At 43.2% G+C, this 27,664-nt stretch overlaps 1 protein-coding gene across 1 annotated transcript; it reads right to left on the reverse strand.

The window, feature by feature from the left end:
• Positions 1 to 2,227: 2,227 nt before the first annotated feature.
• On the reverse strand, positions 2,228 to 27,181 carry grk5l (G protein-coupled receptor kinase 5 like). Its single transcript, XM_035166043.2, has 16 exons — positions 26,679 to 27,181; positions 12,314 to 12,409; positions 12,107 to 12,219; positions 8,324 to 8,401; positions 7,886 to 7,983; positions 7,645 to 7,737; positions 6,653 to 6,716; positions 6,385 to 6,525; positions 6,103 to 6,293; positions 5,951 to 5,988; positions 5,734 to 5,823; positions 5,434 to 5,642; positions 5,192 to 5,329; positions 4,826 to 4,963; positions 4,579 to 4,710; positions 2,228 to 4,482 (listed from the first exon to the last, which is right to left on the reverse strand). Exons 1-16 carry the CDS (start codon positions 26,728 to 26,730, stop codon positions 4,399 to 4,401), a joined length of 1,755 nt encoding a protein of 584 aa, XP_035021934.1. The 5' UTR covers positions 26,731 to 27,181; the 3' UTR covers positions 2,228 to 4,398.
• Between the last annotated feature and the right edge of the window lie 483 nt (positions 27,182 to 27,664).

Consider the following 27,664-nt stretch of genomic DNA (forward strand, 5'->3'; position numbering starts at 1 on the left):
AAACTACTGTACTCTGAGCAACAGAAATCAGGAGCAAAACCTAACCAGTAATTACATGACTATGTAGGATTTTGCTGAAGTTCCAAATGAAAGCCACTTTCCCTTTTGAGGCCTGAACCTGTAATTTTTCAGCTATGGTGACCCAACTTAAATATCAATGTTATTCTTTTTGATGTAACATATTGTGACAACTGGTATGTTTACTAATGTGCAAAACGACAGAAAACAGCACTGAAACAACCATGTACAGGATGTTTAGTCAAAATGAGGGTTATCATGGTTTGGAAAAGGCATTTAGTTTTTCCATGGTGGTTAGACTCAATCAAAAACATCACATTTCATAAGGTTGACATCCGGACGACAGCTTCATGATTCTGCTTCTCTGTGTGTCGTGAGACTGAATCGCCCTCTGGAATCCAAACGGCTTGCTTACTTGTCAAATGACGCACCATGATCCATGAAACAACATGTTTTGTCAGACTGGTTCAAGTGTTTTGACAACCTTACTCCACCTAAACAAGATACAAACTATCTAAGAGCAATATTGCCTCATCGAGCTGCACATCAACAAACCCTCAGCGTCAACAGTGCACATGACCACATAGAAAGCGGAATGGACGCAGAGAGAACAGGAACAGATTAATGAGGCGCAAAGAAACACTGAAGTCACCTTCACCTGCAACCTCGCGTCCTTCTGATGAGATGACAGGAATTATCCATCAGTCCCTCTGGCCTTCTGCAACGTGACTTCTCTCATTTAGTATGGGAACACACAGGCCTGGTGCCATCTGACCCATTAATCAGCCACATCTCTTCTACTGTAAAGCTCATCTTTCTGAGAAAAAGAATCAGGAGTCAAAGTGGGTCATAAGTTTCTAATATCTCTCTATTTGACAGGAACAGCATTGTATTTTAATGCACCTCAGTCCTGTGGATCCTGGTGAGGGTCTAACCTGAGGAAGGTTATGTCTATGTTTATGTTCAGGCAACGTTATCATGACATAATGATGATGTGTATTAGTCTTGCCCACCTTTTTACCAGCTGTGGCACCGTGGCTGGTATTCTTTTTATCATGTGTGTGTGCAGGTCAAGACATGGTCCTGGAGACACCCACTGTCACAGTAATACCACAGAGACAGACTTGAGTACTTCAGTAAGGTACACTCACAAAACTGTACAGGTGTATAGTTGAGATCAAAATGAGGGAATGCTTTGAAGATGGTTGTGGTCTATCCCATGAATCCTGAGTTCTCACAAGATGGACTCTAGTTGGATATGATGATGACACAGACACAGTAACTGTTTCTGTTTTCTCTTCTTATACAGTACCTCGCATGCATTGCATTTAAATACACATGACTGGCACTCGTTTGCATTGTGCAAAAGAGGGGGGGCCTCATTCAATACAAATTCCTTGATGGATGAAGTAATGAAAATAGGAATTTATTTGACTATGTGTTCAGTTAGTACCTCCACCAAGAAGGTTATATCAGGGATTTCCCACTGTCTTTAACTGGGAGCTCTGGCATTTTTGGCCATTTTCACCAATTTCCCAGAGAATAATTCATGGAACTTGATGAAAAAGTGTGTGTGAGTGTGTGTAATATGGTGCAGCCTGATTGAATGTAAGACTGTTGGGCCTTGGCGTAGCTATGCGCTCTTCTGAGTGCCGTTCTTGTTTAGTAACAGTGATACATTTACCAGTGAGTCTGAGTCAGTCAAATCAATGGAGTATCTTAGTGCTTTTGGTATAAAACCCACTCTTTGTGCTTCATCAGACTTTCATTTTCTTTTCCTGCTAAGCCGTGTTGGAGGGATAGTAACACAGATGTTTACCCATTATAATGTTACTAATATAAACCAAATAACAATACTAATCAAATATTTTAGATGTGTCTGATTTGGACTGCTGGATGTATTTTTCTCCTATAAGGATCTTTTGCCCACATCACTTACATCACTAACGTTACCAGGGGGATCTCTTCATTGCCAGCATGCATAGGAATGATTAGAGCTACTTTCTCCATACTCAGTACACATGGACATGACAATGTGGTTTATATCAAATACTTGAAAAAATGCAAACCAGTCCTTTATGTGGGACCATATTTATGTAATATATATATATGATGTAAAATTAGACGTGTTTGTATATGAACAGGGAAAATGCTCTGTGGTCACATGGACAGAGTAGCAGGGAAAATAAGAGACAGGCAAACTCTGGAGTACTCAAACTAGTTTATTGGGACTTGAAGGACACAGTGGGTTTGGCTTTCACATGCACTCAGCACTTTGCTGTACATCACAATAAGAAGGAAAAACTCCCTCATTCATCAGCTCCCTCCCTGCATCCTTCCCTCCCCTTCACACAACAGACCGTGTGAGTCCGTGTGTATTTGTGTTGACGCGTTCCCCAGCGAAACAAACAGAGTATGACAGTCAGAGAATAAACAAAGTGCTGATGTCTGTGTGGGCATTGTCCGGGAGATCGTGCTAACAAGGAGGCACTTCAGTCTGATTCAGATTTTTTTTTCTTCATATCAAGTACAAAGAAAAAAACAACAAGATCGCATTAAATTGTAAGAAGGATTAAAATTACTGCATGGAGCAGCTTCCACTACCTCATATGGGGAAAATAGCACATTCTTAAAAACAAGCACAAGACTGCTGAGTCTGAGCTCCTCTCCCCTTTTCATTGGCTGTGCTGCTGCGAGAAGGCCACTTCTTTGTGTGGTGTTTGCAGGGTCCTCTGGTGTCTTCCTCTCCTCTTCTGCTCAGACATGAATGAACTGGGCCCATTGAATAAAACTAATATAATAAGATACATGTAGCTGTGCCTTCTTCGAATATGCTTGAACACAAAACAAGAGGAAGACCCTTTAGATTCGTGAGGCATTTTGAAGAGCATGTTAAGTGTAAAGGGGCTAAATACAAAAACCTGTACATGTGACAACAACGGCAATGCAGCAGTATCTTTTAAATGGAGAAAGGCATAGGGAGAGCAAGAACACTTACGTTTTTTTTGGGGGGGGGATTTAGAAAATAACTGGCATGTGAGGATATCCATACAATAATGTGCCTTAATGAGCAGAGGTAACATTTTCATTTGGAGACAAAAAAAAAAACAGCATGACATGATTTTTAAGTTGTGCAAACTGTAAGTCAGGCTGAGTGCATGTGTTCCTCTCCACTCCACGGGGGGACTGTGCAGAAAGTTGAGGAGAAAGAAAAAACAGAAACAGAAAAACAAAACAAAAGAAGAGATTCTCGTTTCTGTACAGCATATTCATTACTTTTCTTTAAAACTCCACATAATGTCAAATATAAAGTGACACTGTAAACCGAGGGAGACGTCTGTGTGTATACAATGCTAACATCAGTGGAATGAGGTATGCAGAAGCGAAAGGGATACAGCTGTCCATAGTTACACTTGTCCATGCAATGAAAACACAGCACAATTCTCACTAATCTGTATGTATGTGTGTGTGTGTGTGTGTGTGTGTGTGTGTGTGTGTGTGTGTGTGTGTGTGTGTGTGTGTGTGTGTGTGTGTGTGTGTGTGTGTGTGTGTGTGTGTGTGTATGAGTGTGTGCTGTATGTGTGCTTTAAGCAGTATGATATGTCTGCAGGCTCATATTTAGAGAAAGTGTATAAAACAGATCACATATTCTGATCCTTCTGTGGTTCTAAACGACGGCTAGAAGACCTTCAAAAATCAACAAGAAAACTGTATCACAAAACTAAACTGTCGTCTTTGGCCTGAGTGTACGCAAGGCAATGTACATCATGTGTTGAGGTTGTCGAGGTGCACGTGTTCTGAATGTTTACGGAGTGATCTGAGGTATGGGAGGTGGAAATACAGGGAGAGAGTAAGTTAAGAGTATGAGTTGTACAGATGGTGATGGTCGGAGGGGTGTAACTAGATCGGAAAGAGATACTGGTACAAGATACAGGCCAGAAAGTAAAGGACTGAAAATGAGCAAAAGAGAAAAGTTTCTGGAAAAAAAACCAACAAAAATTCACTAAGACCCCATCTTCTATTCCCTGTGGCGGTCTTTATTATACAGTGGATCCCCTGAATATTAGCTTGTTTTCTATCTTTACCTGTTTTCATCAACATCAGTGGCTCTGTTCTATAGTCCAAAACAATCCTGAGGGTGAGTTAGGTTTGTCCGAATATTTTCCAAACGTCTCTGCAACATTGACCATCCCAATACAAATGCCCAGGGTGTAAGGGCCCGGTCACCCACCCCCACCCCATGGGCTGACCATTTAGGCTATTAGACAGGCTGTCTCCGGCTGCTGCTCAGGCCCCGGATGTGGACCAATCAGCAGCAGGGAAGCCCCTCGGAGCTCCTTCCCTTTGTGTGTGTGTGGCTCCCACACAGTCACTGTGCCACTAGGGGGCAGAGTTGGACATGGAGTCCACAGAGTTCACACTGGAAGACTGCACACGGCTGTGGGAAATAGACACCTCTGGGTGCTGCAACAGAAAGTGCAAGAAAAAGGGAGATGGAGTGATTACGTGTGTGTGAATGTGTACGTGGGTGTATTATATGTGTTTGTGTGTTACACTTACATGCCTCCTGAAGATCCTGTCCAACAGGCTGCGTCTGGGCGGCTCTGGAGGCTGATTCCAGTCCAGATCTGGGGGTCTCGTCCCTTGAGGCCCAAACACATTCAAATCTCTGAAGCATTCAGTTTCTATCATCTGGAGGAGAGGAGAGGAGAGGAGAGGAGAGGAGAGGAGAGGAGAGGAGATAAGTTTGGTAAGTGAGTTCTTCCTCCCAGCACTTGAACATGTCACATCCAGTGCACACACTTACCTCATTCTGCCATGGGATGGAAACGCAGCCTGTAGTAAATTTGGAGTAGAAGTCATTGTCAGTTTGGTCCAAATTTACTCCCTTGACCGTGGAGAACTGCTCTATGTCCAAAACATCCTTGCAGTACACTGCCCGAGGCTGGGAGAGGGCAATGACCACGAAAAGGACGGGGTTGAGAGGAAAAACAGGAGACAAGTTTATCTTCAGAGATAATTTATAACGTTGGAATTTTATACGCTGTTCTTGAAATGACTAAATGTTCCGGTAGTGGCCATTTGCTCAGCGTAAGCATTAACAGAGAAGGTTTCACACTAGATTTCAGCAGTGGCATTGACTGAACCATGAAGTCATATGAATTTTACTCACATCAGGCACAAAGGGCGGCTCCACTATTCCAGCCTCCAGCCTCTTGAAGTTGATGTTCTTGAAAAATGAGTGGGCCTTGACACCCGCTGCTCCATCTGCCTGGCACCCCAGCCTCTGCTTAGGGTCTTTGGTCAGCAGCTGGGCGAGCAGAAACAAAGATGAATCATTGTTCAAATTGTTATTATTGTTTTTATATGATTCATCCCTTGTCTCTGTACAAACATCTTCGCTTCAAGCCTCACCAATCTACAGACGGCCTTGGTGTCCTCTGTAAACTTGTCGCTGTACTCTTCCTCTTCCTCCTGCACCCTCCTCTCCACCTCTTCCCGCTTCACTCGCTCTTTGCGGGCGCGGAAGGGCGATCGTCCAGCGGTCATCTCGTAGACGAGACATCCCAGACCCCAGCAATCAGGACTCATGCCGTACTTTTCATTGTTTATCACCTCCGGAGCTAGAGAGGAATGGGAAACGAGTTGTTGTGGTTATGAACTTGCATTTGCTTTAAATTTACTCACAGAAATGTTGACTGAAATGTCTCTTACCCATATAACCAACAGTCCCCACCCTGCCTCGGATGAGGTCCCCTTTAGGCACTTTGATGGCCAGCCCCAGATCAGAAATACGGATGTGTCCTACAACAGCGATGAGCATTAAAATGTTATACGTTTAATTTATTCAAAGTCCGGCGGTTAACGAAGAGTCGTCTAAAATTGTGCATCAGCAGCAAATCGAAAATGCTGTTCAATACAATAAACTCACCATTGTCATCTAATAGGATATTCTCCGGTTTCAGGTCCCTGAAAGAATTTATAGTGGTCAGCAAGGTGTCGAAGAACAAAAGTATCAAAGCACACTCAGACATAATTCAATAAAACATGATCCTCTTCAACATGTATTCAAGACAGTGCTACCTGTAGACAATGCATTCCCTGTGCAGGTCCTCCAGTCCACAGCAGATCTGAGCTGCGTAAAATTGGACCCTGTCCTTCTCGAATCCCGGCGTGCCCATGTTGTAGATGTGAAACTTCAGGTCTCCGCCGTTCATGATGGTCAGCACCAGACACAGAGCGTCTTTGGTCTCGTATGCATATGCTAAGCTCACCTGGAAGACACGTTGGTACAGTGCTTAGACCGAGAGCAGACAAGTTCTTGAGTGCACTGTGCTGCAAATACTCTTCTTTTTGTTCACTCACAACAAATCTACTGTTGACTTTCTCTAGAATCTGTTTTTCGTTGAACGCCATGGACTCTCCTTTCCTCTTCTTTATCCTCTTCTTCTCCAGCTTCTTGCAGGCGTACATCTTCCCCGTTGCTCTGACCTGGCAGGCACACACCTGGGGGAAAAAAAATCTCAATATAATCTCAAATATTACTATTATTCAAATCACAATAGGCTTCATCATCATCATCATCATCATCATCATCATCATCATCATCATCATCATCATAAGAATCTCTTACCTCTCCGAACCCCCCCTTGCCCAGCACTCGGTACTGTCTGAATGTGTCTTTCGTGATTGGTTGCCTGACAGAACACAGACACAGCAAAATCCATTAATAGACGCTCATGTAGTATTGATTATGACAGAGATATTATCTACTGAGCTCAATACCATCCTGAGTCTGTTTCCTGTTCAGGGTGGGGCCTCCTGGACACAAGTTCACTTTCCAGACACAGATGCAATCAAGGCGGCTCTGAAAGCCTGCTGTTTACTTCTAACTGCCTTTCACATACACTTTGCATGAGATGTTTTCCTGCTGGGAGCCATCACACTCTTTAAAGAGTCTCTCTCAACTGAAGACAACTTTTTCCACCTGCCACTTCAGATTTATTACATGTGTTAGTATCTACATCATATTAACATAAAAACTGTTAGCTTTTCTTATTCAGAATTTACTACCAAAAATGTATTTTGTCAATCTTGTCAATAAATAGAAACATGAAAGAGACAGTAGAGCATTGTAACTGAGTACTGAAGTATTGTTCTAAGGTACTTTGAGTATGCTACTTTATACTTTGACTCCATTACATAAACAGTGCACTTTTTACTCAACTACATTTATCTGAGAGCTATAGTTACTAGTAATTTTACATTATATAGACACAAAACATATGACCAGTATATATAAAAACAATACAATGTAACATGTTAAACTATCCAAAAATGAAATATAACATTTAAAATGAATCCCATATGCAGTATTTTATTCTTGATATATTAAGTACATTTTTTTTATTGTCCCATTTATATTTCACTCACATGCCTTTAAGTCTTTGAACAGAATATATATCTCTGCCAAGGCGGCTATTTTTTCACCTCTGTCCATTTGTTTGTTTATCAGCAACATTGTTAAACCAAATCCAATCGGCTGTTTGTGCTCTCAGAATTTGAATATTTTGAATATATGGCTATGAAATGAGTCCTGTATAATAAAGAAATGCTCCAACCGACCTCTCCAGCATCTTCCACTGCAGGAACCGGTCAAAGTGCATGGAGTTCTGGTAATCTGCAAACGGAGCTCCACTCAGGTAGTCATGAACGACCCTGGTCAGATACACAACACAAGGCTCAGACTTTACACTTACAACAGAGAATATGATGAGCGAGGTGAATAAATAAAGAGAGGAGGCAGAGGAGAGACAGGTGAGAGTCCCGTCGACAGGTGAGCGGGGAGGTACAGAGTGGTACTCACTTGCGGCAGTTGCTGAAGATCTCCTTACATGGACTGAGCTCGAGGTTCTCTCTGCACTGGTCGGCAAAGACCTCTGCTATGTCTACACGCTGAGGTGACTACATCAACACATGTAAACACACACAGTCACATACGCGCGCACACACAAATACATCACGTTTTATCACATACATGGGCTCAGACTGAGGAGAAACATACATTACTACTCACTGAGCATAGAACAGTACCAGTGATTACTTTGTGCAAAGATTACACTGTTATTATTGTACATTTATTAGACCCTTGTAGTTTGTGAGGGAGTCGTCCATTCAGCTGGAACTCTACATTATTGTCTGCTGATTTTAACATTAATCTCTGTAAAAGGTTATTAAATACACTTTTCCAACATGTGAAATAAATAATATTTAGAGGCTAATGAATGTATGCAAAGGAACTTACTTGTTCTGAGAGAAAAGTCTTGATGATCTGGTTTCCTCTGCTTTTTCGTTTTTCATCAGGTGTCACCTCATAGTCTTCCTAAAAAAATAAAAAATAACTCAGCGTCATTAACACTGTCCTTTAAATATGATCCTCAACATATGTAATGAAAGTATTGCATTTATTTTCTGTCTTAAGATCCCATGTACTAATCTGTGGGTTCTACGCTCTAATCTGCGATTTTGGCTCACGAGGAGGAACGGGTCATTCACTAAACGGAGGGTCAGTAGTTTGATTCCCGGCTCCTGCAGTCTGGGTTTCACAGTGTCCTTGGGCCAGACCTTGAACCAGAATTGCCCCTGCCATCATGTGAATGCACGATTGTGACTTGTAGTATTGTTAAGATTAGAACAAATTAATACATCACCTTTTATATAGGCTGTAATTAATCATGTACAATTAATATATTCATAAATCATATAATAATGCTTTATATTTCAAATGTAAACAATTTTCCAACTCCTGTTTCTTATTAGTTAACTTTCATAAATGATGATGCGAAACAACAGAACTTTAATTTTTCACAGCCTGCGAACATAAAAGTATTTTAATAGTTTATGACTGAGTTAAACATTCATTTACTTGTTAGTTACAACCAATCAATCCTTTAAAAAAGGTGAAGCCTAAATGGGCAGTAAATATGCTCTTGCAGCAGTATAATAGCATTCATTAGAAAAAAAACACAACTTCTTACATAACATGAATTCACAAACAAAACCGTTGCCTTCTCTCTCCGATAAAATCTACCACTAATCAAATAGACTTAACTCAATTCCATCAGTGGAGACCAAAATCAGAAGCCCCTCCCCCATTTCCAGCTGTGAAAAAACTAAAAAGTCAAACGTTGGTCAAATTCTCTCTCTGCCTTTAATGAGAAAAAAAAGCATAATCTTTTTGTTTAATTTGTACGACCGAGTAGCTGCTGTTCAGTGGTGACGAGGCCTCCTCACAGACACACACCTCTCTCTCTCTGGATCTGTGTGTCGCTGTCAATCTCACATAAACATATGCTGCTCTTGGCTGCGTGTCTGAACATACGTAGCTGTTGACACAAACAGGTCTTGCCGTTACTCACTGAACATACTGAACATCTCCAAGAGGCGACAACATGAAAAGTGCTCTGATGCATTTCGTAGCGAGCATTTCAACTGCTCAAAGGAGGCGGTGGGGGAAGAGAGGGGGCTGCACGGCGCCCACGCTGCACACTGGCCCGACTCTCTCTGTCTGTGGCTTTTTCCCAACATGGTCCTGTGTTGCCTGGCAACCACACAGTAAACACGGCGGGATTCCGTGAGGTCCTGGAGTGTCACAGTGTGTCACACCAGTGTCACCGACTTTCCACTACAGAACACACGCATACACACTCATGTGTATAGACAGTACATACACACATAAGCCTGGAGCATTAGGAAAAACAGGCTTTAAAAAGCCACAGCGTCACGGACACTTCGGACAAAGGATAAAGAAGTCATGCAAAGCATACACACTGTATAATACGCACATATGTAAATATATTAAATAGTACGGCTGAACGACAGTGAAAGAGAGAGGGGGGGTGATTGCCACCTCAGGCACTCACTCACACGCACACACACAAACACAAAAATAGTAAATGAGCCGTCTGACACCCACCCTTCGCTGGTGGGAAAAGAAAACGCCCCTTTACCCTTTTGGAAGCAGAGGGGATCCAACACACAAAAGCACACATAAAATTGTACACACAATCACCTTCTAATGATGGAAGAGGAAACACTGAAGCTCACAGAAACTCAAACACACCATCTCCCTCTTCCTCAATGGGCGTGTTCATGGTTTAATGGCTTCCTCTGATCTCACTAATCTTATCTTAGTATTTTATTCTCATTTTATCATCAGCTTGATTGCTATGGACCCTCCCATGTGTCTGGGAGAAAGAGGGAGTGGAGTTGAAACTAAAACAGTCTAATTTACCTTTCTGGTAAGTATGGTGACTACTGTATTTATGTTAAAATGTCACTTATTTTTAATATTCATTTGAAAGATCCTCTTATTTTATATATTTCCACTCGTGTCATGTATTTGTCTTGTATCGTAGATTTGATCTTGAAGCACATTGAGTCCATGCTTGTCATATAAAATGAGCCATATAAACAAGCCTGACTTGACTATGGATGACGTAATAAAACGGTTTCTATTAAACCTCATAGCTGCACATGTTGCATATTATTTAATCACTTGAAATACGGTCACCTGCCCAGTTATAATCATCCTCAGGCCTGGTCTATTGTCAGTGAAGTGACGAGTACAAAGCTCTGAGGTTTCCGTCACATGGAGTGCAGAATTAGCCTCTGAGCGGTTTCCCCCCTCGCAGTGGATCAGCACAGCAGGGGAGGGATGGGCGAGAGGGGAGGGGGATTGGATTGGGTGGGTGTAGGGATTGTAAGGGGGCAGTGTGGGAAACAATGCTGCCCTTTCTGCCCCGTCACATACCCGCGAATATATTCTGGGCATAGATAAAGACTTTAATGTGTCATGTGCGAGGTTTTCTGTCTAGACGCAGAGAGAGCGAGAGAGAGGGATCGACGGAAGGGGGCATGGGGGCAACAGGCCGGCAGGAGGTGGGATCTGGGTGGTTGAATAATCACTACTCAGTTTAATTGTCTCCTCCGGCTGCATGACCCAGCGCCGGCGAGCATTCAGGCCATGTAGTAATCAAAGTGAGTGCAATGGAAAGAGTGGATGGGTGTGTGTTTTCTAGACCTGTGTTCGTCCTGTAAAGAGTTGGGTTCTCTCCCCGCTACTCTTAACATAGTCCCACCTGGAAACCTATTGATGCTACTTATTCGAGGTTTATAGAAAAACTCGAAATCTACAACAACAAATTGTAGTAATCTTTTTGTATTTTGATTTCACAAAAAAAGTAAAACATTTCCAGCAGACAACTATGGACTTTGTTAGCTGACTGTTGAAGATTTAACATGAAGGTTAGTGCTGAAACTCACATGCTAACAAGCTTGTTTAATGTTTTCTGCTGATTTGTTTTAAAATGAGACTCTTGTGAGAGGGTAATAAATGCATATACATTTTTACATACATAAAAACTAAGTTGATGCTTCATGTCCCAGACCAAAAGTCAGCATCACATAGGCCTACTGATAATCCACGAAGAAGACTAATAATGCTTTAGATTTATGGTTTGATCTTTATATTTTTAACAGTATGTTTTATTTTACAAGAGAAAGTTAAAGATTAGATAACTTAGTGTTATTTTTGACAAATGTGGCTGTTAAAACAAGTTTTGCCGGAGTGAAAGTCAAAACTTCACAGACCAAATAAATCATTACTCTACACTATTATGCAGCCTACTAACATTTTGGCAGCCATGCTGTTGGTACTGGATGGGGTGGATGTTAACATAACACAATGAAATAATATAGTTAATGTTTAATCCTTTCCTTACTCTCTTTTTTGGGGGTTTTGGAAAGATTAAAAGAACAAAGACTTCCTTGAGATACCACCATAGAGTTTATATAAGGATGGACGACAGCTACCAAAAAGTGTCAGCAGCTGGCTTCAGTATTAGTTCAGGTTAGTAAAGGGTCTATTTATGGTCTATCTCTAATTGTTTTGTTAATAGACACTTTGATTGTGATTATTAAAAGGAAAAAGAGAGTTGAATGTTGACTTTCTTTCTTGACTCTCTATTGCATGATTCTAAATGGTGGACACCTGGTAAAAAAGATGGGTTTGCATGCAAGCATATACCATCGCGTCCAGTAGCTGGATGCATCGTTGCAGTTTAGGTCTGGTCTCACAGTAAAGACGGAAGAGGAGCCTTCCAATGGGCTGTTTCTCACAGAAGCTGACATAGTCCCTCTCTGCAGAAAGAAGAGAACAGGGTGCACACTTTAAAAACAAAGCTGGTGGTAAAACATATACTTCAGACGCATTTGAGAACACAAGAACACGTACCGATGCTGTTTCCCAGCTCAGTGCACTGGCTTATATGGGGGAAGCGAAGGATCTCCTTCCATTTTTTGCTCCGCCCTTTGCGCTTTCCTCCTCCACCTGGACAGACAGGAAATCAAGAGGTGAAATATGTGTGAAAGTTAGAAAGAAGGAACTGAAAAAAGTTTACTTTCACTAGACAGGAGCCGAATGAAAGGCTAATGGCTAAAAGGCGTGGGGGGGCGGTGTAAAGGGGTGTTGTTGTCTGTGGGCTCTCCCTGAATGAAATCATAGTCTCAGCTTGTATATATAATTCATAGATCACAGCCCACTTCCTCCGTAAATCTCTCCTGTCTCTGCTCAACTTCTTCCTCACTCAGTAGCTTTTCTGGAAGTGAAACAGTGTGTGTGTGTGTGTGTGTGTGTGTGTGTGTGTGTGTGTGTGTGTGTGTGTGTGTGTGTGTGTGTGTGTGTGCACGCAGACAGAAAGCCTATTCTGACGAGCTCAGTTCCCATCAGAAACTTGGGACTTTGACAGACTGGACTGGATTCCACTGCTCTGAATAATGGTGCATCAGCTTCCTGCAGCAACACAACACCATCATGAACAAAAGTCACTTACATCCACATCATCTCTTTGGATCCATGAAGGAAACATACTCTGCAGCCATCCATTAATCAAATTGATCCAGTCTTAAACTCTGACTACCGCCACTATTCCATCTAAACCCTGTTAAAACCCCCTCTCTTATATTGTCCAAATTTTAATATCCCTGTTTTCCATGCACACCACTTTGCTGTACCTTCTTATGTAATGTTTGTCTCAGCTCTCAGTATGTGAAGACTAATGAACTGACAGGGATTTCCTTCAACCGCTCTGCTCAGTGGAAATTGGCCGTGAGTAGCTTGCCTAATGTGAGAGGCAACACTGAGAGCATGAGAGCGGAAGACGCAATGACAAGCAGACATCTTTAAGTAATAATCCAGGAATGTGAGACGCACGACGTCATGATGGAGCCTCTGAGTGAAAGCTTAAGCAGCGTCTGTGTCAATCCTCCTGAGTTACTGCCTCATCCCTTCCCTCGCTGCTGTTTGAAATCTATCTCTGACTTCATCTTTAACACACTGTGCTGCCTTTGTCGTATTATCCGCCACGTAGACTTAAATTCCAGAACTTGTGACACAAAATGTGACGATTAAGGACTTACTTTGACGTGATCTGATGTCATTTTAGAACTCTACACATACTCATTTAATATCCATTATGATATGAACAGTTCAGGTAAATGGTGAATATCTCAGGTACTGTCGTTGTGAATAATGAGTTTTAGTGTAACCGTTTGATTATGTATACGCTGTCCTACTAAAGTCTTGTGTAAGTTTTGTTATCTTCTTTTTGTATTTCCAAATGGCAACTGTTGCCACCAAGGAAAACACATAAACAAACACTTCTTTATTTTAGCCTATCTGCACACATTTGACTATACTTTACATAATGTCAGCTCAATCTCAGCTAGTTAACTGATGCTAACCCTATGAGTCAGTGGAAAATTCTCAAGCTGATTTAGTTTCCATCTGACACAGTTTAAAACAAGAAGCCTAAAAAGAGCCAGAAATATGCACCAGATGGGTCCATACTGCACAAGACCAGGCCAACACTGAGTTTGAAAGCTCCTAGCATCCAAAACATCAGCATCCTTTACCAGTGAGGAGCACATTTAATGTCCTCTAGCAGGAATAACATTGTTCTTTTATTGTGGGGGAAAGTAGAGCGTTATAAATAAAATGAAATTAAAGTGTTATTTTGTTTTAACCTGTTTGGATGCAACCGAAAGAAAAACAAAACACAGGTAAGTGCAGACCTACTAGAGTAAAGACCTGCTCTGCTCTCTAACATAACCTGAGTAAACTTGTAGTTAACTGCCCTAACTAGTGAACTAGTTATGTTAACCACGGCAGCTTACAGTGCAAGTGTTGTTAAAACTTCAGGTTGGATATTTAATATATGGACCCTTTAATATATGGACTATTGCTCCCAGAATGGAGGTCACATCACCACAGACAAACACAAAGCATGAATGTATTAATAACTCAAGTCAAAATATCCCCAGGAGAATCATTAACTTCTGGCACCTGCTCCCCATCAACATCACTGCAGACCAAACCAGCTGTAACAGGCCCACTTCCTTATTAAGCCCCACTTGCTCTCTGAAAACAGTTAATATGTGACAAAAAACAAAACCAGCGCTCTCTGCTGTGTGGTCCAATAATGAATCTCTTTTGATAAAATCATGACGTCGGCCTAGAACCCACAGCAGCAGCACTGCGAGCTGAGAAGGTCATTCCCCACGGGGGCCACCACGCTAAAAATGAATGCACTTGTGCTACTGTGAGAAGGCGTTTGTGGACGTGTCCACCAAATGGCGTAGATTTCCTGCGAGGGGTCAACGTCATGTCAAATAATTGTACCAAACATCAGCGCTCCACCCAGGCATTCAACTTCCACACAATGCTGAGACATCCACAAATAATGTGGTTCCTTCTTTTTTTTTTCTTTCTGTGTCCTGTTTGCTTTTCTTACCTCTAAACCTATTTATTTTATATTTTCTCCCCACTCCTCATCTTCCCCTTCCTGCTCTTTTTAAGTTGTGTGTCCTGCCGTCATCTTCAGCGCCTTCTGTTTCCTGTAATCCAGTGAACTTTTCTTCTTGAGGATTTCTCTTCTCAACACTTCATAGCACACTTCAACCCTCTTTGTTTTGCGGTTGAATGAGGTCACAGCTTTAACAGCTTTATGAGCATTTCAACAGAACATCTCTTTCGATTGAGGTTCCCTTCCTTTTCAGATTTTTAACTACTCAAACAAAGTTATCTATTTATGGCTCGTCATAATTATCCTGTAACTATAATAAGCAAATATTAGTATAAAGTAAAGTGAAAGGGCTTTCTTCTCCTGTTATCCATCCATTTAATCATCCCAAACCATAGACTGTATGGACGACATGCCTGCTCCCAAAAGTTAAGCCAAAGTCTCTAGATTGTCCCCTGGTGGTTAGCTGCAGTATATGTCATAAATCGTGCCTCCTCCATGTTATTGGATGGTATATGGAGCAAACTAAACCCAACAAAAACATTTTTTTCTCAAAGATGGTTTCTTTCATTTACTGGCTAATAAAACATTTCATTCTTTACTGTGTGTGGGAAAAAGAAAGTTAGAGCGTGGGAAAGTTAGAGGACATGCAAACTTCTTGCCAGTCATGTTCAACATGCCCAGCTGTTTATTCCAGGAAGGAATATGAGTAAACAACAGAGGCCTGTTGGCTGCACGGACCTGAACATCCTCACACGAACACACCCAGCCACTCCCACTAACATGCAAATATTATGTAAATAAATTACTCTGCATAACAAAGTGATCCATCTGGATATAACAAGTCATTTCCTGTCTGGTCCCTCTGTGCTGCATTGTTAGTGGCCATTTGCCATCGTCTTCTCACTGAAGGGGACATTTTTCGGTGAGATGTAGTAAACTAGATCTGAGGAGGAAGTTTACAAAATGGGTGTAAATCAATACAAAAGGAAGCACTGGGATTTTACAGGCGTGGTGTGGCCCAGTAAGAAAATAACCTCTACTTATATATGTTTAAATTTCACATCCAGGTCGGTGACTCTGGGTTCCTGTTTAACACACCCCGACTATTAAAAGTATGAATATGCTCGTAAATGTCGTCCATAAAACCTCTTGTCCTCACTCCCCCGTCTAATTCTTTCTCTATTAAATAGCCCTCGCTTTCTCAGGGTCTGTCACTTACACATGAATAGAAATATGCACGGCTCCGTGGCTGCGCTGCTGCACACAAGAACTTGCCGGCCTAATTTGTTCCATGCGGGTAGTGCGGTCGCCGCCCTTTATTTATGTTTCTGCTTAGCAGCTCTGACATCATGAAGGCATGTCAAGTGAAGCAAAAATAAGGTCAGAGAGGGAATGACATCCGACTGGCGTAACACCAGGGGGTTACCGGCATCCCAAACATCTGTGCGTGTTTGTGCACACACACACACACACTCACAGACACAGACACAGACAGTGTTTCCTCTGTGACCTGTCTCTCTAGTAATGTCCTCATGCCCGATTTAACCGACTCTGCCAGTCCTGCAGGCCCCATCCGTCCACACGTTTAAAGACGTCCCTACTTCAGCTGTGAGGTTATGTTCATGGAGTGTTGACGCACAAAAGACTCAAAGCCACAAGACAAGTTCGTAGCTCTGTCACACACACAAACACACACACGCGCGCACATAGACATACTGTCTCTGAGGTGTCAAACAAACCTCTTAAACAGCCCCTCCTGACATACATAAAAACATCTGCAACAGGATGTGATGTGGGAGCGCTGTGTGAATACGTGCCATTCTCTACATACACTGTGAGACAAGTGAGAACCATTGTGGTAGATTTCTCCGACTCCTCGCTGCACCTCGGCCTAAAATTTCATCCCTCGCTCACAAACAACTGATTATTTCTCTCTGATTTTCCAACTCTCACTCATTCTCACGTCACCTCCTTTGTCTGATCTGTTAAATGTCGGCCTCGCTGTTGAGTCATACCGTGGTGGTCAGCGAGGTACCAGCACGCTGAAGACAAACAGCACCAGACTATCATACAAACGCCTTTGTTCTCGCAAATCCTCCCCCTTCCCTCTCACCCACAATGTCCAGCTGTTCAATACTGGGACTTCACATTAGCATAAGACCTGCAGGTGAAGCCAAGTGTTTTTTTAAATCCTGTTCCTGAATCACAGGGGCCTGCACAGAGATTATTATCAGTAGACAGTTCTGTTTATCACAAAAAAACGTCTAGATGACACAGTGTAGATATCATCTCTTGCAAACACAGACAGAGAAGGAGCTGCTAGGAAACAAATTACTTTTCCAGATTGCTCGCTTTGAGGGTTGCGCAATGAGTTGTGTGCAAATCTCGGCATAGAAAAAGCAGAGATTTAGATTTGTGAATAAAGATGGAAGATGGATTGATTTAAGCACCAACATATCCTGTTCTACCAGTTTATTAAATATACCTGCCGTCAACAGCACTGCAATGAGACCCTACGGTTCATATTTGAACACGTCTCCAACCCTACAGCACATTTTAAGGCCTTATTACTCGTGGCACTGTCCTCCACTTGTATCTACATGTGAATAACTTGGAGGACATGTCAAGGTTAGCCCTCAGGTTCAGTTTAACTGCAGCGAGTGTTCGTGTTTGTGGTCCCTGTGCCACAGGAAGGGATGGGGAAACGCTGCCCAGACCATAGCAGAAGGGGAGGACTATAGCAGGAAGGCACTCTTTGTTGCCCTGTTCCACCATGATGTCATTTCACTCCCGCTGTCCAGCCGCCTTATTATTACCGCGCCGAACGAGCCTCTCTGTCCACATATTCCTCATCATCGCAATAATGGCGGGAGGATCTGGCTGTAGCATCTGCGAACGCGCTCAGAGCAAACATCTGTGACGTGCACCTTTTATCCGGCAACACTGCGGGGGTCACATGTTAGACCACTTAATAAGGGGTCATAAAGTCAAAATCAGTCATAGACAATAAAAGGGAGATGTAATCAGCAGTATTGATGTTAGCGTACAGCTGTGTATGCTGTTGACAATAACACCTGAATCTGACTCGACCGTAACAATGTGGCTTAATTTAGCTTGAATGTATAAGTAACTAACACAACTCACATATTTTCAGTGAGTAGCATGTCGCCGACAGCTACATTTGCACCACGCTTCAAGAGAAAGCCTCCACAAGTGTGACTTTTTTCCTGTCTTTATGTCCTTGTAATCATTACTGCTATAAATAGCGACCAGCCCAAGGGCAGGAGCGACGTGTTAATACAAACTGAGGTGGTCAAACCGGTCCATGACCTCAGAGCTGGTGAGCTGTGACAGTTGTTGCTGGCGTCACCGTTTCTGTGCGTGTGTAATGTTCATGAGCGAACGCGCAGGAAGACGCACGGTGTGAAAACTCGCCAGCGATGGCAGGAATCTCACAAAAGCAGAAGAAGGCAGGGTACATTTCCTGTCTGGGAAGAGTCAGGTGCCACAAGTTTCCTGCTCTATAAATATCAAAAATATGGAATGTGAAGGAGGGAAAAACATTCAATAGACTGAAATTATATAACCCAGTGGGCTGTCCAATCAAAGCCCCACACACAGCACACAGAGCACGCCGGGTAATACACGGTGTTTGCTCATCCATAAAGAACCAGGAGGACAGAGCATAGTCCACATGAAGTCGGCCATAATAGGACACTCCTGAGCTCTGACACGGTGTTAGTGTGTTTGTTCACCTCCATAAATATTTTGATAGGGGGAACATTATGGCACAGTGATCTAAAATCTCTATGAGGGATGATTTTTATCACTTCTCACTCCGAGTCAAACTCTGCAGTTACATCACAAGTGAGCAAACACGGATGGAAGTGCTTGCAATGAAAACAAGACTTATCAAACTGATGGGACACACGGTGCATGTGGATAGATATTATTGAATGTGAGAGTGTGTGTGTGTAGTGTGTGTGTGTGATTGTGTGCGTTCATCCCAGAAACAGGGTTAAAGTGATTGCGTTGCCCTTCTCAAACTGTCTTTATCCTCTCGGACTCTCGGACCGATTCCTTTTCGTCCTCAAACACGTGCACACAAACAAACACAGAAACACACTCTCTCCGTGAAGATGTTGGCATTCCGTATTCTGTGGTCCCTGTTATAGCAGGGTCCCTTGAAAAAAAAAAAAGTACTGGTGAGGGTGCTTTAAATGAGCTTAACCACTGAGAGAAAATACTGTTTCAGCTTCTTAACCCATTCATCAGGTTAAAAATTGTTTCTATCAATATTTTTACAATATTAGAAATCATAAGGTGCTCATAAGGTTCTCCCAGAATGCACCATGACAAACCCTCAGGACATAGACTTCCATAAATAACAAGTGGCTGCCTATTTAAGACTGTAGCTGCATTGTCTTGATTTTAAAGAAATGACATGGCCTCGTGTTACTGCCGTCTCTGTAATGTGCTGTGTGTGCATCAGCATGTCTGCATGGACCAAATGAAAATGTGCACTGTCTTGCATTAAGCTCCTCATACAGCGGGGGATTTTCGGGGAGGAAGCTTTAAAAGTTACAGTATTGATTATTCCCAGATTAATGCACATCAAATATTCATTGGTTGTTCCATTAAACAGGCGTGGCAGCAGTGCAGACCACAGGAAGCACATCAAGACACAGTAAAATGCTGCATAAGTAATCACCTGCATGTCTGACATGACGGAAAGTAAGATATCATCAGTTCGGTTGCTCGCTGCATTCCTGGAGTACTTCAGTGATGGGCCGTTAAAATGTTCTCCATCCACTTTAGATAACCGACTCCTATACTTTCCCAGAATTCCACTCGACAGTCCCCAAAGAACAGGCGTGAACTTGTTGCATCCAGCTGAGTTACGTATACTGTGTGTGTGGGTAGAGGCAGCAATAACAATAGAGATAGTAAGAGCCAGAGAGCAGAATTTTTCCACTCAAGAAAAAATGAGTCACACTCCTACTCAAAACACAGCGAGCCTTGTGGCGTATTGTCGGTGGAGAAACGGCCATTCCTGCTTCTTCTTTGCATTATATCTCCATGTCAAACTGCTGCTAGATGATGGGGATGATTCAACACTGAAAAAGTCACGTAAAGAAAAAACCTGACTTTCAGATTTAACTGAAGTACAGTACAGCAATTGTAACGGTGTATAATCATATAATCACAACATACAAGGTGTGATACCAGGCCTGGGGTCTTTTGATGAATATCTGGAAAATGTCAGAAATCATCTTACAAACACTTAATTGTATTGAGATGATCTGAAGAATGGGATAAACTGCCCGGGTGTACAACCAGATTTACCTGAGAAGACTAAATGATGTAATCGCTGCTAATGGACCATTTACATTTTTACATTTACAGCACTTAATTGCACACATAGATCTCATTCCCCTCAACATGCCTGATTTTTTTATTATCAAGATCCAGGAATTATTCCCAGGAAGATTTGTGAATATGTTGAATGTTAAAGAAAGTGAAAAGAAGACAATCCTGCATCCGCCCCCTGATCGGGAACGTCACCAACATTTAATCGTTTCTTCCCTGACACGTATCACATCCCTCCAACAAGAAGAATCGGTCTGGACCAGAGTGGTGGATGCTGCAATTATGTTTTTATCAGCGATCGTCTTTTTGTTTGCAGGTTAACCCAAAAGCTGAAGTGATTTCCATGAAAGTTTGTGGATGGGTTGGGTACGACCCGAGACAGAACCCATTCGATCTTTGAGTAGATGCAGACAAACGGGCGAATCCAGGATGTTTTCCCTCTGTCTTTGACATGGCGAGTCTCAGCCTTGGCGGGGGGTGCACTCTCCGAGCGCCCTTCTACTTTTATTTTTTGCGTCACCAACTTGACAGCAAGATATTTCCAGTCACTCTGACTGTGACAGTGAACACAGTGTCTTGAGGGTCTAGTGTTGCAGACATGATTGCTGGTGGTAAAAACTTAAATAAAAACAGCTACCACTTTCTTAATCAAAGTGAATCACCTCAGAGGGAAAGTGATACATGTGAGATGTGTAAGAACGGGTCATAAAAAGCCCTGCAGCTACTTGTAGACTATCTTCACAACTGTTCTTTTCTTATCCCTTTGCATCTTTCCCATCAGAGGAGCCCGGCGAGGGAACAACAAGCTGGTTTTCCCTCTCGTGTATTTTTACTCTCCCCTACATTAAGGCTCTCTGCCCAATAAAAGTTGGCGGCATTATGTCATGGCTCCGTCCTCTCACAGGGGTCCTGAGGGAGGAGCACTCCAGGCAAGTGTTTTTTTTCCGCTTGTGTGGGAGAGAGACAGTTTGTGAGAGACAACAGAGACAAAGTGTCTTATGTACATTATTCATGACGGTTACCTGACAGGAGGAGGAGCGACCGACAGTACAACAATAGCCGGCACTGTGTGTTTGATGGTCGGGGCTGCACACGTCACCCAGCTCATTTGACTAAAATGCTGTTAGTTGTAACAACAACAGCTGCCCCAGGCCTGCCAAGACTTGTTTCAGTGGCTTCGGTTGAGGAAGCGACCCACCCGCTCACCCCCTCCTGCAGCAGGAGCTCGGAGACGCGGTGCACAATTGGAGCCCACACAGATCGCTTGTATACAGACAAATGCCTCGTGTTTGTTATCTCAGCTTATCTTGTCTCATGCATAGCATCTTGTATTGACAAATCAGCTGACCGGTAATGTTTGTGCTAATGAAAATATCCTCCTGAGAGTACAATGGGGTAGAACAAAATAGGGGTTTTTTTCAACACAACAGAATCCAATCAGGGCTTCTTGCAACTAGAATCTGGGACTGTATTTGAATCCTATTGGACTTCACAGACTGTGGATGACTGTGAATCCACCATTTTGGATACTGATTGATTGAGGTTCAACCCTTTGGATTCTTCTTCTTGTTCTTTAGCACACTAGTCCTATATTTACCTCTGCCAATGAGGTTACAGTATGTTTTCATCCCCTGTCCGTTTGTTTGTAAGCAAGATTACACAAACCATAAATGAACAGATTTGCACGGAACTTATTGGAAGGGTGCAGTATGAGTCAGGGAAGAAGTCATTCAAATGTGGGGCAGATCCAGGATTTTTGTTTCAATTTGTGTGCAATTTGATTCAATTTAAGGGGACTGTTGGGCCTTGGTGGAAGTAGGAACTCTACTATGTGGCATTAATGACTTCAGCAGTTAGACAATTGTCAATGGTTGCAGATTCATTTTATTTCAGTAAATGAATCGATTAGTTGACTCATCATTGCAGCTCAAAATCATTTTATAGTTTTCATCTAAACCATGCATGTACATAGGCTGTCAAATAAGGTGCCTGATTCATTAAAGAGATTTCTCTATAGGCTGCAAACAAATAAATGCACCATGGTAAAATGTCACTGGTGTAACACTCTTCCACTTTCTGAGTAAGTCTGGTTCTCAGACTACTGACGTATTTAAATCTGTTGTTTGAGAGTGGAAAAAAGAAGCTAAACAAATTGAGAGAACAGTTGCTATGTTCTCATCATGTCCCTCCTTAGTTACTTGGAAATAAACTAATCGGAGTAAATACGCAGGCCGTCTTACCCTGGAGATGAGTTTTTACTGTAGTGGTCCCACTGTGGGAAACACTGCACTACATTTCTAATGACTTGTATTTGATTATTTACTTATGTAAAGACAACGTCCAAAATCACACGAGTGGACCAAATGAAAGAGCCAGCAGGCAGCAGAGTGGAACTCATTCTCGCGGGCCTGAACTAAATACCCCAGCTCTGTTACCGCAATTCAAGAACGGCATCTGGATGCAGCGATGCAGTTTTTCCCCCTTGCTCTCATTCACTTCGACAGCCGATGACGTTCGCTCGCGTGGCTTGGAATCTTCGACTGCTGCCAACAAGACTTGTGAATGGGGAGTCAGGCAGAGGCATGGAGACACACACACACACACACACACACACACACACACACACACACACACACACACACACACACACACACACACACACACACACACACACACACACACACACACACACACACACACACACACACACACACACACACACACACACACACACACACACACACGCTCAGAGTCTACTGCACTGATGTTGCTTTCGTCAGAGCGGCCGAGTTCAGGTTACATTTACACAAAGGAATTCAGCCCCACTCCCCTCATCTGCTAACGCACACATAAATCTACAGTTTCCGTGGTAGTAAACCTGCACACTCAGTTTACCTGTGTGCCAGCTAACATTAAAACCAACTGCCACTGATACAAACATCCACGACTGAGCCTGAGTAACTTTCCAGAAATCCCTCTTGATCTGCTGTGACCCCAAAATTTCCTCAGCTGACAAGGAGACAGCAGAGCACATCGGCACTTCCTGCCGCTCCGACATGGTGAACCCCACTGCAGCTGTCAGATGATACTCAGATGACCACACGCTGGAGATCGGGGCGTTTCATTTCACCACACACTCAACATCCATAAAGTATCTACCACAGAGAGCAGAGAGCGGCTCCACAGGAAGATGGAGCTCGGATGGCGGTGGCCCACTCAGTTTGTTATGTAACGATCAATTAGATTAAATAGCTTATGCGTTGCATCTGACTGATAGTGTATAATAGCATTTGACTTTATGTAAGATACTTCAACAGACGGTTCAGTATGGTCAGAGCTGCCCATTTTTTCTTTTCTATGGAAATCAAAATGTGTATATTGTCTACTCTGTGATTATCATGAAAAAGCAAGATGATTGGTCCAAAACAGTGGCACATCTAGGATTTTTCTGCATCGGGGGATATAAAGGGGCCACAATTTCCACAGAGGGGCCAATTATATGTCTAACATCCATGCACAATTCCTGATTCAGTCAGGTGCTCATTAATTAATTCCTTGTTCACTCTTAGCTTTATAGCTTTGAGCAAAGCAAATACAATTTTACATTTTTGTGCACTACTAATGTTTACTAAGGGACTAGTTTATTTTTTTTTAAAAAAGAGAGACCATTGACAGGATATGGGCCAATCAGATTGCAACTGGGACCATTGCCTCCCTGGGCCAACCCCTGGATCCGCCCCTGCTCCGAAAGTTTTTTTTAATCCGGCTGATTTTAACCTTCCATGTCTAAACTCTCCTAACCAATGACAACGCAACAGTTGAACCCAGATCAGTCACTGCTCACACAGAAGAGCCAAAGAGCAATGGAAGGCGGACTCAAGGCTGCTTTCACTGCTCCTGGCATCGGGTTATCAATAGCTTATTATTTCTACACTGGACAGGCACTCACACTGTTTTACTGATTTGGGAGTTGTGAGGACGCCGACATTAACAAGGCAAAGAACGCAGTGTAAGCCGGGCCTTCCTGTCATGTGTCTAGGACAGAAGATTCAGGCTTCGGTTCAACTAGGGACTCAGGACGCACTCGCATAAACAAACAGGAATAAACACACTTTATTTGCTCCATTCACATTCTCCCACTGTTGCTGGTATGTGACCTAAAATGATCCCCTGTGTATACTGTACTCTGTCATTCACATGAGCGAGACGTGGAGGAGCGAGCACCAGCACCAGGGATGTGCGCAGCCTTTGGCACTGCGCCCTGCAAGATAAAACCTCCCATGATTCAGGCAGTTAATGAACATGACCAGTTGTTGTGAACACGCTCACAACAACCTGGGACATATTTCAATGTGCACACTGCAACGGACCTTAGCTCAACTGTTGAACCAGTCTCACGTGGCTGCATTTGCAGGGGCCATTGATCAAACTGCGGTGAAAGTCGTGCTTCAGCTATTAACTCAAAGAACCATCTCATGCCTTAATGTGAAACTGTAAAAAGGCCTTTCACTCTTCCACACAGCCGGGGCCGGGGCTGGATGAGCACCAATGGAGCAGCTGGGGACAAGCAAGATCTGTCATGGGTCATTAACTGCTCTTATTAATTCATGAAGCTTAATTCACCCGACCCCGTCGTGCTCTGCTCCCACAAAACAAATGTCCAGGCTGATGCGCAGGCGAAATGCATCCTTCGGAAAAGGGTTTTGACAGCATGTCAGCTTCCTGTTTCACTTTATTATCCCATTAATTCCCATGGAACTCTCTCTGCCCTCTGTGTACACTCCCAACATGTCATCGTTGGGAGATAAATGGAACGGGCTGCCAGCGGCGCTCTGTCTCCTCCTGCGTCACCTTGCAACACCACAGAGACGGTTGCCACATGAAACCACATAATGCATGCAACGAAACTTGTGTATGCACTTAAGAGAGGGTGTGTGCGTGCATGTTTGATACGGCACAGAACTAAGTACCTTAGACTTTAAAGACAATGATTCAGAAAAGGATCTAAGAATGCAGAACTGAGTTAGGGTTAAGAACAAATGCTGGCGTGTTTTTCTTATTGGGACTCTGTCACATTTTTTAAAAAAGCCCCTTCACTTATAGATTAGCATTTGTTCTGTTAAGACTAAATTAGATGACTATTTTTGTCTTCTTAATTTTCTTTGTTTGCAGTTAACTTAATATAAGGGGATATCCTGAGGCGGATCCAGGGGCAGGGCAGGGGGGGCATTGGCCCTAGCTGAAATCTGATTGGACTGTGACGAGCCCCTGTCAGTAGTCTTTAAAAAAACGAATCACTTATAAACAATAATAACTATGCTTTTGTGAAGTGCACAATTTGCTTGAACAAGGAGCAATTTTCAAAAATAAATACAATGTAAAGCTGTAGAACTAACAGTAAACAAGGAATGGCTTAAATCTGCACCTAACTGAATCGGGAATGGCAATTGTATGTTATTGGCCCCTCTATGTTAATTATGGCCCCTTTATGGCCCCTGATTTCGAAAAACCCTAGATCCGCCACTGCTGGGAACACATCTGATCGTTCTTTTGCAGCCCGGTTCACGCAAACATGAGACAGCTTTTCTTGAGGTGACAGTTACCGTTTCATTTTTTTATGCATCACCAAACAGCTGACAATCCCCTAAAAGTGAAATTGAAGTGGCTGTACAACCCACAGTGACTGATTCCCATTCATGCGAGACAATCATGGAGTCAGATTGCATGATGTTTACCTGCAGGCCTTCCTCCTGCCCTCGGCACAACCCTCCCTCTCTAACGCACACACACAGCCATTAATGACACGATATACCTTCTTATTTCACACTCTATTGTCAGACATGAATGATTGGGCCTTTTCTCACACTTAAGTATATCACTGGTGGAGCCACAGTCTGTCTCTGTGCAGGCCCCATGCAAAGCAGTCACGTCACCAGATCAGCCTTCATATGCCCCCTCGTTTATCCCCCCTCTCCAGAAAGAAGTTATCCCCTGCTCCTGTGTGTGCCTCAGCATGTACAATATTGCGAAAGAGTGCATTCATTTGCACAGACAGCGAAAGCGGATGTGGAAGGCAGACCCCCCCCTCCCTCCCTCCTTCTCTCCCTCTTTCATATGAGGGAAAACGCAGACGAGCTGTCAGAATCAGTGAGAATAAAACGATCCACTGATCTCAGGTCCACATCGATCACAAGGCGATCAGTGTGTTGGTGTGTCCCTTCCTGTATTATTGCACAAGACCTGTTCTTTCCGTTGCATGTGGAGCATTTACCTGCCTCCGGTCCGCAGGCTTCCTACCTACAGTGCAGGTCATCATTACACGACCATTCCCTCCTTTTCTGCTGCACACTGCTGTGCGCAAAATGTGCCACAGCAGTGGCCTACATACCCACTATTTACACTCAACTCCTTTATGTGTCAACTTACCCTCTCTGGCTTTGAGCAGTACAGTGTTGGCTACTATATTCTCCAGCTCCATCAAAAAATTGTAAATGCAGGGGATCTCGGTTCTCTGGTGCGAAAAAAAAAAAAACAGCAGCGTCCTTCAGTTTGTGTGCCGTGCGTATTCTCTTCACTCCTCGTCGGTACCCGAGCAAACCTCGCACGTATCAAAGTCGTAACAGATAAAACAGGATGTCATAGATTTGCTTGCAATGTAAACTGGGCATGGTTCTTCTTGTTGTGGGCTGGAAGCGCGGCGCTGCATGTCTACTCCAATCCCCCCGCAATCGTTCCATGCGTAATTCGGGCGCGGGACCTCTCCGATGCGGGGAATCATTAAGTTTCTGGAGGCACCGATTACGCGAAGGAGAACCGGGGCTCCTCTCAGCGGATTCTTTACAGCAGGATACAGCCAGCTTCACATCACAACAGCAGGGGTTGGCTGAGTGCACCAGAGAGAGAGGACATCAGCGGCAGCGCGCACACCCTCCCTCCCTCCCTCCGAGGTCTGTGCGTAATCCAAGTGGGCAGGGCCTCTCTGTCACAGCTGCGTCAAGCCACAGACACAGGCGACTCCACCAGAAGTTGTGTGCAACTGGCAGCAAGTCAAACTACCGCTACTTTGTTACAGCCACAAGCGTAAAATCCACCAAAGCTGCTACAGTTTAATATAGCAGTAAAACAGTCACGTGTTTCCCCTGAGATAATAATATTCCTAGATATAAATGTGTGTGTGTGTGACACTCGTGTTGTGTTAAGTCACATACATGCACATTCTTTCTGTCGCTTTCTTTTTCTATCGCTGACACAGATGAGGCTCAAATCAGCAGCTTTCATACTGCAGTGGTGAATATGGATTAGCCGAGGTGGGGAATAGGCAATAGGTAAAGTCGCCCTCTAGTGGTCGAATTTCCACACATATATTTCAGATAAATCCTTTGGAAAGATATAGTCTTCATTATGTTTAATCT

Source organism: Hippoglossus stenolepis, chromosome 9, assembly GCF_022539355.2.
Source record: "Hippoglossus stenolepis isolate QCI-W04-F060 chromosome 9, HSTE1.2, whole genome shotgun sequence".
Taxonomy (NCBI): domain Eukaryota; kingdom Metazoa; phylum Chordata; class Actinopteri; order Pleuronectiformes; family Pleuronectidae; genus Hippoglossus; species Hippoglossus stenolepis.

What these genes read in the sequence shown, in the direction of transcription:
- grk5l (XM_035166043.2), bottom strand. Translation starts at nt 26,730, where the DNA reads ATGGAGCTGGAGAATATAGTAGCCAACACTGTACTGCTCAAAGCCAGA. An exon ending in ACTGCTCAAAGCCAGAGAGG is followed by an intron (nt 12,410 to 26,678) that starts GTAAGTTGACAC and finishes CTGTCTGTCCAG; the next exon opens with GTGGAGGAGGAAAGCGCAAA. An exon ending in ATCTTCAGCAACTGCCGCAA is followed by an intron (nt 7,738 to 7,885) that starts GTGAGTACCACT and finishes GTATCTGACCAG; the next exon opens with GGTCGTTCATGACTACCTGA.